The 17,694-nt window shown below is 35.9% G+C and overlaps 1 protein-coding gene across 7 annotated transcripts in view; it reads left to right on the top strand.

Annotated features, from left to right (window-relative positions):
* Nucleotides 1-17,694, top strand: part of LOC114936594 (agrin) — a 464,192-nt gene that overhangs the window by 319,619 nt on the left and 126,879 nt on the right. For all 7 annotated transcript variants that reach the window (XM_085483682.1, XM_085483677.1, XM_085483681.1 and 4 more), the window contains one exon: nt 7,912-8,121. In XM_085483682.1, the coding sequence (XP_085339808.1) occupies nt 7,912-8,121 (210 nt within the window). The remainder of the gene's footprint in view (nt 1-7,911; nt 8,122-17,694) is intronic.

Raw genomic sequence — 17,694 nt, 5'->3', positions numbered from 1 at the left:
ATGATTAACGTTGCAATTAAGCACCGGAGCAAATAGTTGAAATAAATTTTTATTACTCTCGGAAAATGTTTTCTTTTGTGAAAAAAACGAATTCTTTCTACAAAGGATTTAAATGCTCGAACATCAAAACATTTTTGCTTTTATCGCGCATATTGTAAATTTAATTAAAACTGTATGAGAGCTAATCTCATCACTAGTTATGATATAATATTATTATCTTCCTTCATATCACATATACATAGAGTTATTAAAAAAGAAGAACATTGTATTATATTAGATACTTGGAAATATTAATTATGTATGGATTTAGAATATTATTTTGCGCCAAAGATTGACACACGAATATTTCGGTTCAATGCCAAATTTTCGACGCACGCGAGCACATGAAATACCTTTCTCTTTGCCTTGCATAAACCATCGCGCGCCACGCATCCTCATATTAGCTCGCATGCAGAAACGCCGGGTAATGAGCAAATAATTATTGGCCCTTTAATACTCGCTACGCTTTTATCCGCGTTTCAACAACGTTCTCGCGCTTATAATGAAACTCGCAATTTCGAACGAATAAAGTTTAACGACAAATTCCGAACGAATGAATCACTATCGCTGGCGAAATTCGGTTTGCTATATATGCATTTGCTGTATATATGGACAACATAACGTTACATTCGATCCAACAACATCACTGTAAATAATAAATCGCAATAAATATTACAATTGCAATTGTGGCGTAGCCATAATAAACTATCCACGCGACTGTTTGTTGCTATATAAAATTATATTAACAAAGAAATATGTTGCTATCGTGTGTTATGCACGTAATAAATTAACACGTATAATAATTACAGATGGTTCTTGAAGTAGTATATATTAATTATAAAAAATAAATTTCAAATTTGGCAGAAAAAAAGAGTTTTGATCGAGAAGACGATAACGATAATGTTTCGATAAAGCTGGTGAATAAATTTCGAAATAAATCGCTCATGCAGAGAAGAAGAAGGATCTTTTATCTATAAACTATCCACGCGACTGTTCGTTGCTATATAAAATTATATTAACAAAGAAATATATTGCTATCGTTATGCACGTAATAAATTAACACGTATAATAATTACAGATGATTCTTGAAGTAGTATATATTAATTATAAAAAATAAATTTCAAATTTGACAGAAAAAAAAGAGTTTTGATCGAGAAGACGATAACGATAATGTTTCGATAAAGCTGGTGAATAAATTTCGAAATAAATCGCTCATGCAGAGAAGAAGAAGGATCTTTTATCTAAGAAAAATCTCTGGTGTTTAGCGGGATGATTAGTAAAGAACACGTAACAATAAATGCCGCGATTTCTCCCGTCGATTAAGGTTGAAACGAGGTATTCGACGCGGAATCTCAGCGCGAGAAAGGCCACAAAGTGTTGAGCGTGCGAGTATCGAGCCGGGTCCGGCTGTTGACCCTACTACTGCGAACCGCTATTATCCGACGGAAGCAGCGCGCGCGGCTGGCTACATACGACGGGTTACTACTTAACGCGCTGTTTACTGTAACGCGGCGAAGCGGTCTATTTCGCACTCCGGCGTTATAAACTACGTGAAATACGACGCGTTCGCGATTGCATCGGCACTTGTAGGTAGGCAAGAAAGGGGCTAACGGCATTTCTGGAATATCTACGGTCAGAAGAAGCCAGATTTCGCGGCGGCGATAAACGCGCGCGGCTCAGAGCTTGCAAAAGCTCGCCGGCGGCGAGCAAAGAGTCGCATCGGAGCGCGAAAAATATACGTGACGCGTGAAAAAAAGGTTGAAAAAACATGAAAGAGGATATCGAAAAAAAGGCTGGAGAGATTATAAGGGAGGAAAATTTTAATGAAATTTAATATGCAGAAAATGAGAGAGAAGGAAAGAGAGAACGGATATAATATATATAAATATCTACATATATGTATACATATGTACATATACAATATATTACTTGTATTATTTCTTTTTCTATGACTTTTTAAACAAATTTGAAACAAAAGAGGACTCTTATTTACTATTTATAATTACATAATATTTAGTTCTCGTATATTAAATTATTAAAATTTGAACAGAGAGAAAGAAACTTAACTAGTTTCTTTTTTAACTTTAACTATATACTGGTCTCGCCATATATTGTAAAAAATAAGCTGTAAAGATCTCGAAAAATCCGGTGTACAGTATTTTGACAGTATATTTTTTCGCAATGCAAACGGCATGACGGATGATCTACCACGTTGGATTGTGTTACTTCCATAAACGCATGCACTATTACACACAGAGAGTTTATCCTTGCGTGCGTGTATTTAAGATCTGGTATCTCGGCGTGACGAGCGAATTCGTCGGCAGCGCTTGCGAGTGCGGTTAATTAATCGTTCCTAACGATCAGATTCGCAGATACTCTCGGTCGATGAAATTAATCGTTGCGTCGATACGATACAATGTACATTCACGGCAGCGATAAGCCGACCTACTAATATCGCTCAGCTCTCGATGATAAGGACCTCCTTATACGCAGTTCATATTGTCCAGATCCCGAGGACGCGGCGAGAATGCGAGAGCGGTTAATTAATTATACCAACGATCCGATCGCGCGGTAAACGAGGCGAGACATTAATCACGGGTCGCGGCCGGACGTCGCGACGTTTGCAACGTGTTCATATCGCGAGATGTGCCAGCTTTCTCGCCGCTTGCTCGCGGAAAAGAGTTCCATTCCTGCCGCAATTAAGCCCGCGATCCGTCTTCGTCGTCCCGCGGAACTGGCAACCGGGATTAATTATCAGCAACCGGCATTTCATTCTGGAAACGACGCGACGCGATGCGCGCGCACCGACTTTCTTCTCACGGCCTTTTCTCCTATTTCGCATTAATTGACCGAAAAAACGGGAATACCTTGTTTGGGTTGCCCCGTGTGCGGGACGAGTAACACGCGAAAAAGTGCTCCGAATTATTTCGAATGTACATCGCGGAATAAAGATTTAGAATTCAGGATATTAATGCGTAACAGTATACATGGAATTAGACATTTTTTGATCGTTTTTCTAGCTTATATAAAGTTTGAATATTTTATAGAAATTTTTACATTCGACATAAAAATTCTCCGTTTTATCCTCATATATATATGTATATATAAATTTTAAAGCTTTTATATAACCGATTTTAATCTTTTGTTTCATTTATTATTCGTTATTTTTTGTATATAATTTACATGTCATCATTTTAGCGTAGACAGACAATTAATATAAGATTTAAAAGTTTGGAACTTATTTTTTTAAATAATTTATATATTTACATTTTATAGTTATAAAAGTTTTCAAACACCAAAGTATTTTTGTAAGGGTGTCACAAATAATAAAAATTATATCGAAAATAAGAGCTATTTGAAAAATTACGATTTTACTTGTCAATTTTTTATAGACAGCTGGAAACGTCATATCATGTTGTAAACTGAGATGCGTACATTTTTAATCGTTTTGTGTATACGTCAGAATTCTTCATAAAACAATGTAGGTGTAAAATTCACATTTAGAAACGTGACTGACTCAAACTAATGCATGTTACATATATGGATTTCAAGACTTATAACGTATCTATATATATAATTTTACTTTTGGAATGATTTAATTTTCAACGGAATGAAAATATGATTAAATTAATCGTGACAGACAAGTGTAACTTTTTTCGTATTACAACAACAAATTTTTCTTCGATAAATCACATATTCAGATTTACTCAATTCTCAGCAATATTGATTAAACGAAACGATGTCTGGCGTTTTTGTAAAAATAGATGTGATTTTTGCGCAAGTTACAAAAAGAATTCGAATTTAATTATGAAACTTATATTTTTTCTTTTTTCTTTTCAATAAATATCATATACTTTTCATGTCTTTTTTATTTTGTTAAAAAATATCATTTTTCCATATTTCTGTAGATGCAAAATTTTAGAATAAACTGTATTTTAATGTTTTATGCTGCATATTCGATTAAATTATCGCTTTAATTTAAAAGATAACAAAAATTAGCTTTGCGCATCTAGCGTTTATTTATTATTATGTTTTAATTTATATTTCATTGCTGTACAAATATCGTTTTGTGAAAACCGTAATTAGTCAAATTGCAATGAAACAAATATTGACAGCTGATCGCATCTATGAATGTATTTATCGGAAAATCCTGTCTCAACACAAACCGTTTATTGATGACGAATAAACACAGGTATCTGACAATCGATATGATAGACCTTTGTTACATATATCGTAAAGAAAGAAAAAATGTGAAGATATAAGCGATGTCAGTAAAGAACATGTGGATGAACTTGATTTATAAATATTGCTCATGAATATTCAAGTTTGAATAATATTGTGCTTTGAGTGTTCCTGATTTTTTTACATTTAATCCACTAACATATTTTACACTTAAATAAAAGAAATTGAGAAATATGAGTTATAAGTATTCATGCACTATATATTATCTTTAAAGTAATAATATAAATGGTTCTGAATAATAATTAGAAATAGATTAAATATTTAGAAAATTCCAAAAAATATATTTAATAACTACATAGATTGTTCGAATTTATATATCTTTCTGTCGATACAATAAAAGAATTTTCGCAATATATGGAAACACTAATTCGTTCTATCCCGCGTAAAAAATTCGCAAAATTTGAAACTTGCGACAAATAGAATAGAATATATTTTTATTGAATATTTGGGCCCGCGCTCCCTCTAAATCGATCAGATCGATTGTAATAGTAACCAGTCGCATTTTCCACATTGCGGGAAAATAACTGTGTCCCCTGTCATCCGGATTTCGCGCCCCTTTCGCTTTTGTGTGCAGCGCAAATCCTCTTGAATGTGGAAAGCGGCGCGATCGTACAAATGGCGTTGTCGCCTCGACCGTCAAAAGTTACACCGGCATTCTGCGGCGTGGATCGCTATAAACAATAGTCGACGGAAGCGACGACATCATCGAGCCGGATATAATTTCGTTTGAAACGAGCGCCGGGTGCGTTATACCGCGCATCAGTCTATCTGTAACAAGAAATTGTAAAATCGAAGTCTGTAAAAAATCGCGAAAATTTCGTATAATAAATCTCGCCTCGAGGCTTCCATTAAAAACCAACCGGTTTGATATATCGGTGGAACGACCAAAAGAAAAAAAAGCGAAGATTCGCTGTTGCTGCAATTCGCTATGATATAGGATTCAAATGGTATTTGTATATAGGAATACGCAAAATGATCGAAAAGTAGCCTGTACATATTTCCCCGATGCCAGATTTTTTTTGTCGAACTCTTGAGAGTTTTATTAGACTTATATTTTCTACGTGTTTTGCAATTCGTTAAAATTTTCGTTTGTTGACATCGCGTATTTAGCTTCTCTTGTGCTGTATTTATTTCTGTATGTATCTTTAGACGGTATTATTTGGTGAAGGATGATAATAAACACACGATCTCGGAAATGAAATATTTGTTTTGATAGTCGAACGTTGATGAGAGACACAGGCACAGTCATGAAGTGTTTGTAGCGAGCAATCAAGTTGTAACCTTCTATTCTTTCTTTCATATTACTCATATACAACATTACACGAGTATTTTGTCGACATTTTTATTTTTCTCATTTTTTCGTTTTATTTAATAATTCGCAATTTTGTTACAAATCTTATTAATCTTTAATACTCCAAATAATGTTGCAACTAAGAAATGAATTGTCATACTTCATACTACAGATCTCGAACCTTTATTAAGGCAAGTAGAGCATTTCAAAAAGTTGGAAAATTCATCTCGGTTGAAATAGAAACGAGAAAAATACGTTACTGCTCGAATGTTCGCTCTTCTGAAGAACAGCTCGAAAGAGAGCTCAAGCCTGGAACGTGTAAACAGAAAAAGGTATCCTAATGAGAGGCGATTCCGAACGAAGAAATTCATCGGTGGTTCGCAGAACCCGGAAATGTGCGGTTCCCACTGCCAGGCTCGGTTCTAAAACGCCGTAAGAAGAATAGGAGCAAAAAAAACGGCTCTTTATCGCCTTCTTTCGGTCGCGGACGATCGACAGACGACGTCGTTCGGCGACCGTTTCACGTGGGGATAACCGGAAAATGGAGAAGTACCAGGCGAAGGACTGCGCGAAAGCCCGTCTTCTCTTTCCGTTCTCTTTCGAGCGGCTTTACCACGAAGGGAACCATTATACCGATCGGTTGGCGCGCGAGTTCGGCAATTTTTTTCGCCGAGGATTAACTCGTTCGTTGTATTAATGACTGCGCAGCACGGGATTATCCGTCGGGATTTCTCCGTGCGGGTCCGTCTTTCACGCGGAACGAATCTCTCTCGTAAAATTGATTGCGCTTACGCGAGTAGTCGGAGAGCCGCCGGAAAAAGACCGCGACTGAAGAGGAAAGATAGGGAGTTCTCCGACCGGCGTTGAATGATGATGAATTAAAACTGAATTTCAAACGCTACGACCTTTCTCCTTTTCAACGAGACGATTAAATATCATTATAAATCGATACGTTATATACTTTGTCGACAAAGGGCGAGATGAAAAAATTGCAGAAGGGAGAGTAAGAAGAAATTCCTCTCTAGAGACACAGATGAGAAAGGGAGACTTGTCGAGAAATTTATTCGTTCCCCCGAGGTTTGCGGTTATTAATTATTTTTACCGAGTAATTTCACCGTAATTGGCATTCTCCCTATCGGACGCGCTTGGTTCGTGACGCCTCTGTTGGGAGGAAAAAAAATGGCAACTTTTGTTACGGTGTTGCGTGTTATCGACACAATGCGATGTGTGTCGAAATTCATTGCGTATAGGAATAGAGTCGGCACACGCGCGAATCGATCTTTATTCGCGCATAGCACGCAATTTGTAATAAGTATAGAAACAGTCTGACCATTAAATTCTCTCTGCGTGTATTTCATTCTCACGCTCGCGACAATTTCTTACGGATCGATTTTACTTACGCTCGACTGACTTCCATTCCTTCTTTGCGTTTCAATATGGTACGCGAGGAAAGGAAGGTATTTAATTAGAATTAATCATTAATGACCGGGTAACGTAACGTTTCTCAACGACATAACCGCCGTTTGCAATTCAATTTAAAGACTGCCGTTGCTCGAAAGTTGTTTTCTACACTTTCTTTCCGCGAAATACGAATATCGAAGTCGATTAAATGGTGAACTATTTAAGAACTTTGCAGAATTAAGAATGCGGAAAACCACGAACAATTTTTAATCGGGCATAAAAAGGGTATAGTTTGATCATTATTATAATTTTACTAATCATTTAGCGTTTTCATCATAATCTAGCCTAACCAGAATGCTTTAACGCAAAAAACGTGACGAAAGAAGCTATTTTTTTAGCCACGTAGTATTTGTAAAAAAATTATTTTAGTGATTATAAGGAAAATTTATTTCAGACCTGGTACATTATACATCTTAAAAATAATATTTAAAATAACAATGCACTAGTCTCTAAAAAATATTCGGCAAATAATATAAAAAAGCAATGCAAAAGATATTTCTTTAACAAGACAACTGACGCTAATTACTTGCTATCACACATTAATTTTCAATTTCTGAACGTTTTAACAATTAAATTTTAAACTAAATTTCCGCCAAAACTCTCTCAAGCGCACTAGAATTTATCAGAGGATTGAATCTCTCTTGTGTCTACAGAAGTTGATCTAGTTGTTCTCAAACATATATTATTAATGATACCATGATAGATAGTATATACCGGCAAAATAGTAAGAGGATAATTGTGTAAAATTATAGAAGCAATAACTTATAATACGATAGAGATTTGAGAACGACTGGTCATCGATTGAGCTGACTTGATACGCTTCGAGACGAACGTTCGGCGATTAAAAATAAAGGAGACGTGCTCTTTTCTCATTTCAGAACCTTGCGAGAAGACTTACTGCGCTTGGGGCGCGACGTGCGTCGTGTCCGAAAACGGCAAGGGTGTGTGTCATTGTCCTGCGGATTGTCCTTTGACTCCCGATCCTGTCTGCGGCTCCGACGACGTGACCTACACGAGCTACTGTCACCTACGACAGGCGAACTGCCTCAAGAGAAAAAACACCAGAGTGAAGAATCAGGGCGCATGCGGTGAGTGTATATTCTACTGTTGTTTTTTGTAAAACGTGTCTGCCTAGAAAAATGATATCGTTTAGAAAAGAAATGATAAAACTGAGCTCTGTCAAAAATATACAGAATACATCATTTACATTAGTAAACATTTTTCTAATCTCTCTACTCGATTCTGATTCACATTTTTGTGTCGAATATCGCATTGCCAATTTATATATATATATATATATATATATATATATATATATATATATATATATATAAAGATACAAGTGGCTAATTTTTTATTTAACCTGGATATTGTTTTAATTAAACAAAAATCAATTCAAGAGTTTGATGTCTTTGATTGTTTTTCTGAAATGGAAATATTCTCTGTTTTCTCCTTTTTATTATTATTGAAGACACAATGAGTTTTAATATCACAATATTTGTTTGATTCATTTATCTTGTTATGAATTATGAATATATTTTATTATTTTATCAATGTTGCTATTTGTAATAAAAATATAGATTGCAACGTTATTTACGATATTACCATAACGATAATATTTTTCTGGCTTTTTTCGAATGACATATTATTCGCTTGGATATTACTTGCCATGAGAACGAAAACTGTTCTCGAAAGCGTAGTGCGGCCAATCGAAAAAGATTTTCAGGGATATAAATAAAATATTTAAAATGTAACATACACACATCGATTTCTCCACATATTTAATTTTTGATTGATTATTATCCTCACTTTTATAAGGAACCACGTTATTTATATACAATATATTATTCCAAATATATATGTAAAAACTACTGCTTCCGAAAAAGCTTATATGCTAAAACGAAATAAGTTTTTCGTTCAGCTATAAATCAACTATAATCGTACAAGCATAACACAAACTTAATATTATCGAATTTTCTGACTACACTATAAGCAGTTAGAAACCTTTTACAAAGTAAAGTGAAAGAATACCGATGAAAGATTAATGTTGTCGATTTAACGTCACGCTGAAGGTTTTAAGACGAGTTACTTATCGCGAGACCCATTATACTTCGCATTACTCATCCAGGGTTAAGCGGTGACAAAGCCAAGCTAAAACTTTCAAGCCCGACTCTCGGATCTGTCGTAGGTCGCGGTGTGTTGGCAGCCTTTTAAACTTTAATTCGTTCAACATGCTCGCCCAAGTGCTTCCCGATCCTCGAGATCTTTCTCCAGGATTCAGCAGAATATCTGAGAACTAAACGCGCGGTACTTGGCAAAAAATCGGAGAAAAGAGAGTGAGAGAGAGAGACATGTACGCGAAAGCCACAGGGAGACAGGACTTGGTATACTACGAAACGTACTTTATCACTCTCCGCTCTCTTTTTGCTCGTCTATCCCGCGGGATTTCCGGTCTGCCATGAATTAACCAGCATCCGATACGCGATTTTTACTCCCGGTCTCGTCTCGATCCCGCTGCGCGCTGATTCTCAAAACGATCTTTTATTCAAGACGAGGCTGTATGCGCTTGTTGTTCGTCCCGTTTATATGCACGGTAGGGGGTGTTCCTTTTGAACATCAACGACGGAGAGAAATTCTCGGGAGAATCGCGTGGGGTGTTACGTAAATGGAATGCGTTACCACTATTCTCCCTTTCCCTTCTGCGTATTTGTGCGGGAGTATCCATCCATGGCAAATTATGGCGATAACACGCACGAGGGAATCCCTGCCGATGCAAATTCTTCCTGACGCCTCCCTCGCAAATGCGGGATTCACGCGGGCGAATCACGACGCGTAATGCGCTACAATCGGAGTAATAGCGCGATTGGATCTCGCTTTGATCTCCGAATTCGCGCGTTCCATCGTTCACGATAAGTGTTAACTCCCTCGATTAACATGTATCGATCCGGGGGATTAAACTTCGTGTCGTAAACTTCAGGAACCGGATAAGCGCTGAGAGACAAGACGATTCTGATGAGAGACTGCGAATTTTTTTATAGTTACAATTTCTCAGACTTTACGATCTCTCTTGATTAATATCCCACGTCGGCGACGTGAATCTTCTTTTGAAAACGTCCTACAAAGACGCCCATTTTCCACGTCATTGTCTTCGTCGTGGACGCCGGTTCAAGTTTCTCGCGGGAGGGTGATTCAGCCGTACTTAACGTTCTCGCACACAATCTTACACGGCCCGTTTCAATTAATCGCCGCTCCAAAGACGGCGTGTCTTGAAAGACCGGGCGATGCGGACAAGGTCATGAAAACTCAAGTACCTATCTAGCGTTAAAAGGACGTGCGAAGCTGCAAGGTCGTGAACCTTCCGTCCGACTGGCGCACAATGCTAAGCGCTCCTTATCGTACGTTTTGAACGTCTCGAGATTCTACTTCGTTACTTCGAAGTTCCTCCAAAGTATGCAGACGTATTGTAAAAGTTAATCGAAAAATTTAGCGCTACAGCAATTTATTCGTTTTTTTTTTTTTTTTTTATTTTTTTTTATTTTGAGAAAATTAAATTTATATAGAAAATATAAGTATGCTGCCTTCTAAGCCGGGCAATAGAGCCAAGGAAACGAAACGAAAAATTAATTAAACGGAACTGTATCTCAATTTGAGATCCCAAAGTTCCACATATAAATTAATTTCGAAACTTACATATGGAGAAATAAGCGAGAAAAATATAGGTCCGAAAAGTCGCTGAAGCGGGAATCGAACCCGCGTCTTTCACTTTCCGGGCGACTGCTTTTACCAAGCTCTCCATATGTAAGTTTCGAAATTAATTTATATGTGGAACTTTGGGATCTCAAATTGAGATACAGTTCCGTTTAATTAATTTTTCGTTTCGTTTCCTTGGCTCTATTGCCCGGCTTAGAAGGCAGCATACTTATATTCTTTATATTGAGAGCCGATAAAAATATTTATTTCTGAGTTAAATTTATATATAGAATAAATTTAATATTTTTTAATTAAAACGAAGAGTAAAAAAAGATGAAACCACTTTTACATTGAGAATTTTTCCATCACGGTATTTGTATATTTTTACTTCGTAATACTTTCCTCGTGAACTTAAGAAAATAAAAATCGATATATAATCTTTGATATAATCTAAAATAATCATTGTAGAACATCTAAATTCGGCTTAATAAGATATAAACGATATTTCGAATTTGGAGCGAGACCTTTCGCAGTTCTTGTATAATATTCTGGTTTCATTATGCTGAAATCGCGTTCAGCGCTTTATGAAAAGCGAGTATGGATTTTCGTTTTCGTAAACGTGACTCGCATTAGTCGACTGTCATTCTGCAGGATGAACTCATAATCATGCCGCATACACAATACAGTAGGCAATCTAGAGACAAATGAGGGAGAAGAGAAGTGGATGTAATGATGGGAGGAAGCAGCGACACAAAAGGACAGAGATATCGTTCAGAAATGAGAGGAATATAAAATCGCGACGCAGAACTTCTTGCTCGCTCGTAGATATCCGTGCAAGCACACATGTAGTTTTCTCCTCTCTTTGCTCACCTCGTATTATTTCGTCCTCTGTGTTTTCCACCCCGCACTCGCTCCTATTTCACACGCGACATATATAGAACGTTTCTTATTCGCGCGACCGCCTATCCAGCCTTCAAGCCGGCAGTCGTCCTACAAGCAACTTGGTACGTAAATTATTATGCGAACAAACAATGCGAAACGAGCGTTCCAACGTCCCATAAAACAACACGAATCCCAAGCGATTTTCGTGTCTTGGTATCTTTCTCGAATTACCGCCATCTTACTTCGTTCGTTTAGAATCTTTTAGCGAGATATGATATCCGCAAATTCTCTATTGTAAGATCATATTACCGCGATTCCGAGCCAATCCTTTGACCGTCGCACGCATCGCGAAATATTTATTAAACTTTCAATTTTCCTAGGTAGACTTATCTGTTAACTTCGCAATTTAAACTTGTAAAAGTCATACTTCTGATTAAAAAATAAAATTTTTATCATAATGGTAAAACTTTAAAGTTTTGTTCTCTCTCTCTCTCTCTCTCTCTCTCTTCAGAAAGTAATTAAATTGATTAATTTTATTAATCGTTGGCTTTATTCTAAAATATCTATTCAAACTATCAGTATATTATCAAAGTATATCAATATCGTATTATTACTGAAAAATGAAAAGATGACAGCGTCATGATTTTAAAATTATATATCACGTTTTTCCTTCTTCTATTTTGCTTATATTTTTGCAATATTTCACCGTTCTTGTTCTGCAAAACTCTTGCGTATACCCGTCATTAATCAACTCATCCCATCATAGATTCTTCAAGGAAGCGAACGACGAAGGTAGATGAGTCGTATAGATGAAGAAGCGCGGAAGTAAAATGAATGATAAGCGTCGTCTTAAGCGCAAGCTTCCGTCCCCTCGTACTTTTACCTACTGAAGAAACAGAAAGCCATTCCTCCATTCCTCTCTTACGCGCGCGCGCGCGCAGAGAGCTTTATCTGTTTATTTCAGACGCTGCGTGATGTGCCTCTCGTTGCTTAGTCTATATTCACGATGGTAGAATCTATAATTTAGTCGGTGCAGGATCCGACCTCCAAAGGGATCAAGGCGACGCCCTATATAATTCAATCCGCACGGAAATAGAGACAGCGCGAGCTCGCTATAAAATCTACGAATAAATTATGCACCCCCGATGTCGAAGCTGTTGTGGCTATCGCAATTTAAAGACGTTCTTTTATGTATTCGCGACATAAAACGTCATATATATATTTTAGAAAATTTTTCTGTTCTATTATTCGACGATCCATATTCTTTCAATGTCAAAATTATTGTAAAATTTTTCGTTTGACATTTCACATTAGAGTGTAAAAATTGTGCCCTTTATGAAGTCCGATGTTTTATCTAGTCAGTGTAAAAAGACAGTGGTTGTAATTCAATCGTGAAGCTCATGTTGCGAGGAAACGAAGAGATCGGAAAGCTGTCCACTATAATTCAATCAAACGCGACATACGCGAGATACGCGACGTTTCGAGATCGAGTACAGAGAGTTACAGAGGATTGATACTCATCTCGCTTAATGTTAGGGAACAGAAAGTACGAGAAACTGCTTTATGAAGCCATAGTTTTAAAAGCTTTTTTTTTAATGAGATTATAGCAAACGAGTTCTGGAGATTTGCTAGTGATGGAACGGTGATAAGATTTGTACTACCGTAGAGAACAAAAATTGCCTAATTTCAAAATAATCTACACTCATTTTGTCAAATAACTATTTTGAAACAAATTTAAAGCTAATTTTTCTTTAATAAAAATATTTATCATTTTTGTAGAATAATTAAAAATATAAAATATAATACTTGTTTTACATCAGATAAATTTGTACAAATAATGCAAATGGAAAGAAAATAAAAAATTTAATGTTCAGAAATAAAAGACAATGCGATCATACAAGACTGGAATTTATAATATGTATGATCAATTCGCGCAGTTTTTTGTTATTTATACTTATAAAATAATTAATAATATATTATGTTTTATTCAATATTCGATTCTGTCAATTCTGTCCATCTAATATAAAAAAATTGTCAAAAATGGAATTATATTTTAATTCTAAGAGAAAAAGGAGAGATATTTTAATTTTATTGATTATGAAGTACTCTGTTTTATTCTTGAATATTTTATATACACTTGATGAATTTTTTCGCCCACTATAAAGTTGCTATTTATAAATAACAAAAATACTTTATTGTAAAATACTTTATTCAAAAATGTATGAGATGAGAAAGGAAAAAATATTATCTAGAAAAAGCAAAGTTAATTATACATGAAGAAACATCTAATAAAACAATCCCGAGCGTGTAATTCATTATTTATTTTTTCACAATCGCAAATATCTGATACATCAAAATTCGCAAAATATGTTACGCTTGAACACTTGCTCGAATAAGATTGCATTTTAAATTAATTTTTCTACGCGTTCGTAAATTCAACAGATTTTTCCTAAACATGAAAAACTTGTTAGCAAAATAAATTTAATTGATCGCAATTGAGTTGAATAGTAGATATTTTGAATAAGCTCCTTGTCTAGTAACTTTTTTTTCAAGCATATATATATACATATATTACACAAAATTAGTCACAACAATATTATGAAACATAATTATAAAAGTAATTAAAAAATTTAGAATTATAATACTCAAAGAATAAATATTGCATATCCATTTAAAATTCACCACAATTTTTCTATAATTGTACCTTTTGGTCTCTCGGGGCATAAAACGTGAGCGCTTCACGCCACTTGACAGCAGTGATAAAATTAAGGTATATTAGATGAGAGCGTGAAAAACGATGAAAATTCCAATTACCGTGAACTCGTCTTTTCTTTCCTCACGATAGTGTATGAACAGTGGAGCGAAAATGGCGAGAAATTAAATTAATTTTATCGGCTTAGGCCTTTTCCTATCCGGATGCCACCCTCTAATCCCTGCTCTTCCGACTCATGTCACGTCACCGGAAGCATTTCCCTATCGCTTCTATTTCTTGTCTTTCCGAAATTTACTCAAGAGAAGAAGGACATTAATGAATAATTCGATATACTTGAAATACTCCTGGCTCCGATTTTACTAAAATCTTTTATATACATATTTAATATATAAAAAAATTTATGTAAGAAATGTTTAAAATATTACACATTCTCTTGTCACAGATTTTTTTAAGGTCGTCCAACAAAAATGTAATTTTTCTTAATTTCTGTATATTTTCTTTCATAAATGTATATCTATATCTATCAACTTAAGAGTAGAAAATTTGTAATAAATTTCTCGTAGGATTCTCAAGAAATCTTACATTTCTCGCTATTGCAAAATTAGACTAATTTGCTTATATTGGAATAGAGAACTTCTTCAATTAACACACTCTCGTTCCAATTATATGCATAATTACTTTCTATCGAAATTCTCCTAAAAATTAACCTCTCACGCAGTTATTCAAATTAGATCTTAATCTCAACTGGCACTCGACATCGATAGCAGAAAATAATCCAAGAGATGCTGAAGAGGTCAGCGATACTGTGATCGGCAAATTTTCACAATTTCACTATCGAGTACGACGGAAAATTGCAATTTTCATTGAAAAAAGAGAGACGGAGATCGACAAAGATAAATAGACAGATAGATAAAGGCAAAAGGAGAGCGCAATTAAATTAATCATTATCTATGTCTCGTCGCGGCACACTTTATTACGTTTCTCGACTCTCGAAGTTGCTCGACCCCGACGACCAAGTTTTATCAAACTTTAGCCGATGATGAACGACCGATGTACTCGTCTGGGTCGACCCGCCGATGGTGTCAAGCGATCAAAGTCGAATGCGCGCAATACCGCGCGTTTTTCCATCGCGGCGCGGACACGGCAGGATCGAGCGATCGCAAAAAGAACGTTTTTTACGGCCTTTAAAATGAAGCTCTGTCCACCGTGCCGGACGCGCATTTGGGTCACTGAAGTGCAGTTTTTGCCGGGGTCGCGTCGGTGTTAAACGATTCTCGCGAAATCCACGTGGTGAACGTTTTGCGATAACCACGTCAAAATCGAAACGAGAAAATTAACTCTGCCATCAGATCGATCGTTACCGTTGAATAAATCGTTCTTATTCTTTTATTAGACTCGAAAATATCTTGATACGAATTTATTGATCGGAAACACAAATAATTTATAATGTGAGAATAATGGTTCGAACATTTACGTCACGAATATCGAGGTCTTAATCGAAGTCTTTTTCTTCTTATCTCTGTTTCTTCTACGTAGAGAGTTAAAGGTTTACTCTTTCTCGAAGATATGTACACGGGACGTCCTTCGTGTATTTTTCACTTACCTTTAGCGTATTCCACCTCGTCGCTCGCAGCCGGCGCGATTTTCCCGCGATTCCCTGGTAGAAAAAAGGAGCGAAACACAGCGTACGGACGAAATAAATAAATTCACGTGCAATTTCGTCGTAGCCGTTGACGCAGCTTCGGTCCCTCCGACGGGGTGTCTAATGTTCTCCTGGCGTCGCCCTGGATCCTGGAGACGAAAGTGCTTTAGCTTCTCCGCTGCAGGAAGGCAAGCAGCGACTTCCTGATTCTTCGCATACATCTTCATTCCGTGAAATGGCTCCTTTCCATCCCCGTTCCACCGGCGAAACCCACTCTTGGTGCACTCGCTATTCCTTGACTCTCCCGAGACGCGTACGATTCGACAAACTGCCGTTCACACACAGAATCCTTTCAAAAGAGCTAGTAATAAGTTTTAAACCTGCTTTATACTAGTTCCAACCAAGCGAAGATGCTTGTCTAAATAATATATATCGATATTTCGATATTTATTTGTCAATATTATATAATTATTAATATTATAAATATATATATATATATATATATATATATATACATATTAAATATTCAAGAATTTCAACGAATTCAGCAGCGAAAGCATGTAAAATAAATTCTAGCTTTGCCTTTTATTTATTTTTAATGTTGTTTTAACAGTAAACTTTAATTGTAATTTTTGATAATTAAAAATATTCTTAATATAACGTAAAAAAGATTACTATATATATAATTTCCTTTATGAACGTAGGAACAATAAACTTTGCTCCGGGCTAAAAATGTATCGCATATTGTGTATACCATATATGAGAAACATAATATGAGAAAAAGAAATGGGAGAGTTGTTTTTCCGGCTATATAACACATGCGTTTGATGAACGGTTGTAAAATCTCGCGCAAATAAGAAGAGCGTTAATATTCAATTGTGCTCGCGCGATTCGATATGCATTCGGTGTACGGTTATAAATATTTCGGGGTCGATTGCGTGGAAAATAGCGGGCCATTTACAAGGCGGAATTTAATGCACGAAATTCACAAACGAGAGTATCGCGCATAGAGACAGTACCGATCGCTCGTAATAAAGTATAATTGCTATTCCGATATATAACGGGGTGCGCTGTTCAATTGATTCATTCGCCTGGCTGGAGAAATACGCCTATACGCATGAGGAAAAATTATAGTCGGCGTTAATGCCGAGAAAATAGCCCGATATATTCGTCGGCGCGGGCACTTAAGATAATGAAATGTTGGAATTACATCGCCAATAATTTGTTACTTCAGCCGACGACGCCGCCAACTCGACTAGTCGTATAATAATTACCGTTAGCCGTTAAACGTGACCAACGTCGTTCGCCGATTATGATGATGATTAATTTTAACGGTTATTAGTGTAATAGGATACCGTATGGCTAACGCATTTCAATTTGTCTACCATGTTGCAAACGCATTCTCTGTATTACTGATCGAAATAAAGCGCCGTCGATCATTATGCATTATGCTCTTTATTTTCACATTAATGTATATCTAAATGTAGAAGAGACAAAATTATCTTGAGGGATAATTAAATTCGATATTGTAATAGAATATATATTGTGGTATATAATTACATATCATATTAGGTAAATTATCGGAATATATTATTAATCTCGATCTCGTTTTTAAAATCGATTTACTGGTAATTATCTAATAATATTAATTAAACCTATTAATACTGTTTTATAACAGTTATTCCATTATCATTGTCAATACTAATTATTATCCCCATAATTACCATAGATATA

The sequence above is a fragment of the Nylanderia fulva genome, unplaced genomic scaffold (assembly GCF_048542155.1).
Source record: "Nylanderia fulva isolate GAGA-0341 unplaced genomic scaffold, ASM4854215v1 Scaffold26, whole genome shotgun sequence".
Taxonomy (NCBI): domain Eukaryota; kingdom Metazoa; phylum Arthropoda; class Insecta; order Hymenoptera; family Formicidae; genus Nylanderia; species Nylanderia fulva.
Note: the sequence above shows the minus strand (reverse complement) of the source record. Positions and strands in the feature narration are given on the sequence as shown.